A 1,191-nucleotide genomic window follows, 5' to 3' on the forward strand; every position below is an offset into this window, starting at 1 on the left:
CACACCGACGGCCTAGGAAAAGGCGGCGCCGTGAAGGACGGCATGACATGGGCCGCCGGCTACTACACCGTGCCAGATACAGCAGACGAACCGCTAACAATTCTAGACCTGCAGGAAAGCGCAGCCGCAACTCGGAACAAAGACACACCATGGCAAAAACTGTTCGCAGCGATAGCGAAGGCACTCAAGGAAACCGACACTAACTACGCCAATAACTCAAAGGCGATGGACACAGACCCAGAGGCAACCGAACTTCTGTCCCGACTCCTACACAACGAGAAAGGCAAAAGTAACACAGACATAAAGAAAATGCGTGAAGACATTTTTACCGCCGAACTTGCAAAGGTAGTTGACGCAACCTTCGCTAATATTCATAACGCTAAACTACCGAACAAAATCGCAAGTATTGACAAAGGAAAATCGCTAGGAGAAATCACAGCACCAAGAGATCTCGCAGCGTTGCTAGCAGCTTTGCTACTCGAAACAGACACGGAGATAGCGACACTCAAGAAGAAGCTCGAAGCAACAAATGAGCGCCCAGGCACAGTAACAGAAACCACCTGCAATACAATCAAAGGTGAAGCAGAGTGCAATAGAACGGCAGCGTGTAGTTTTAATAAAACAGAAACTGACGAAAACAAGAAGTGCAAATTTAATGCGACAAAAGCCACAGCAAATGGGGTCCCTGTAACACAAACTCAAACAGGAGGAACCGAAACGACAACAGAAAAATGCAAAGGGAAAGGAGAGAAAGATTGCAAATCTCCGGATTGCAAATGGAATGGAAAAGAGTGCAAGGATTTCAGTTTTCTTGTAAATAAAAAATTGGCTCTGATTTTTGTGATTATATGAGTTTGGTAGCATTTTAAGAATATTTTTAAGTTTCATAAGATTCACTAAATTTGTTATTATTTGATATATTTTAACGCTTTTTGGTAAAAACTTTGCTAAATGTTAAAATATGAAAAATTTAATGAAAGGTGCATAATATGAGAATTTTGGTATACTTCATTAGGGTAATAAAATATAAAAAAATAGTTATAGTTGTAAGAGTAATAATAATGACAGTGATAACAGTAATAATAATAGGAAAGTGTTGTGAGTGTGTATACACAAATATTATGATAAGAGGATTGGTGAAGGCTGCCGACAGAAGTAAACCCTGGCGATGCCGGCCACCTCAGCGTGGTG

At 41.1% G+C, this 1,191-nt stretch overlaps 1 protein-coding gene across 1 annotated transcript; it reads left to right on the forward strand.

Moving 5' to 3' along the window:
* Window positions 1-42: 42 nt before the first annotated feature.
* TEOVI_000345300 (Trypanosome variant surface glycoprotein (A-type)/Trypanosome variant surface glycoprotein C-terminal domain containing protein, putative) lies at window positions 43-852 on the forward strand (the record flags this gene model as incomplete). The annotated part of the gene is made up of 1 exon (XM_067226356.1): window positions 43-852. The coding sequence occupies one exon, from the start codon at window positions 43-45 to the stop codon at window positions 850-852; it is 810 nt and encodes a 269-aa protein (XP_067082457.1).
* Window positions 853-1,191: the final 339 nt, after the last annotated feature.

Source organism: Trypanosoma equiperdum (assembly GCF_001457755.1).
Source record: "Trypanosoma equiperdum strain OVI genome assembly, contig: ctg_749, whole genome shotgun sequence".
Taxonomy (NCBI): domain Eukaryota; phylum Euglenozoa; class Kinetoplastea; order Trypanosomatida; family Trypanosomatidae; genus Trypanosoma; species Trypanosoma equiperdum.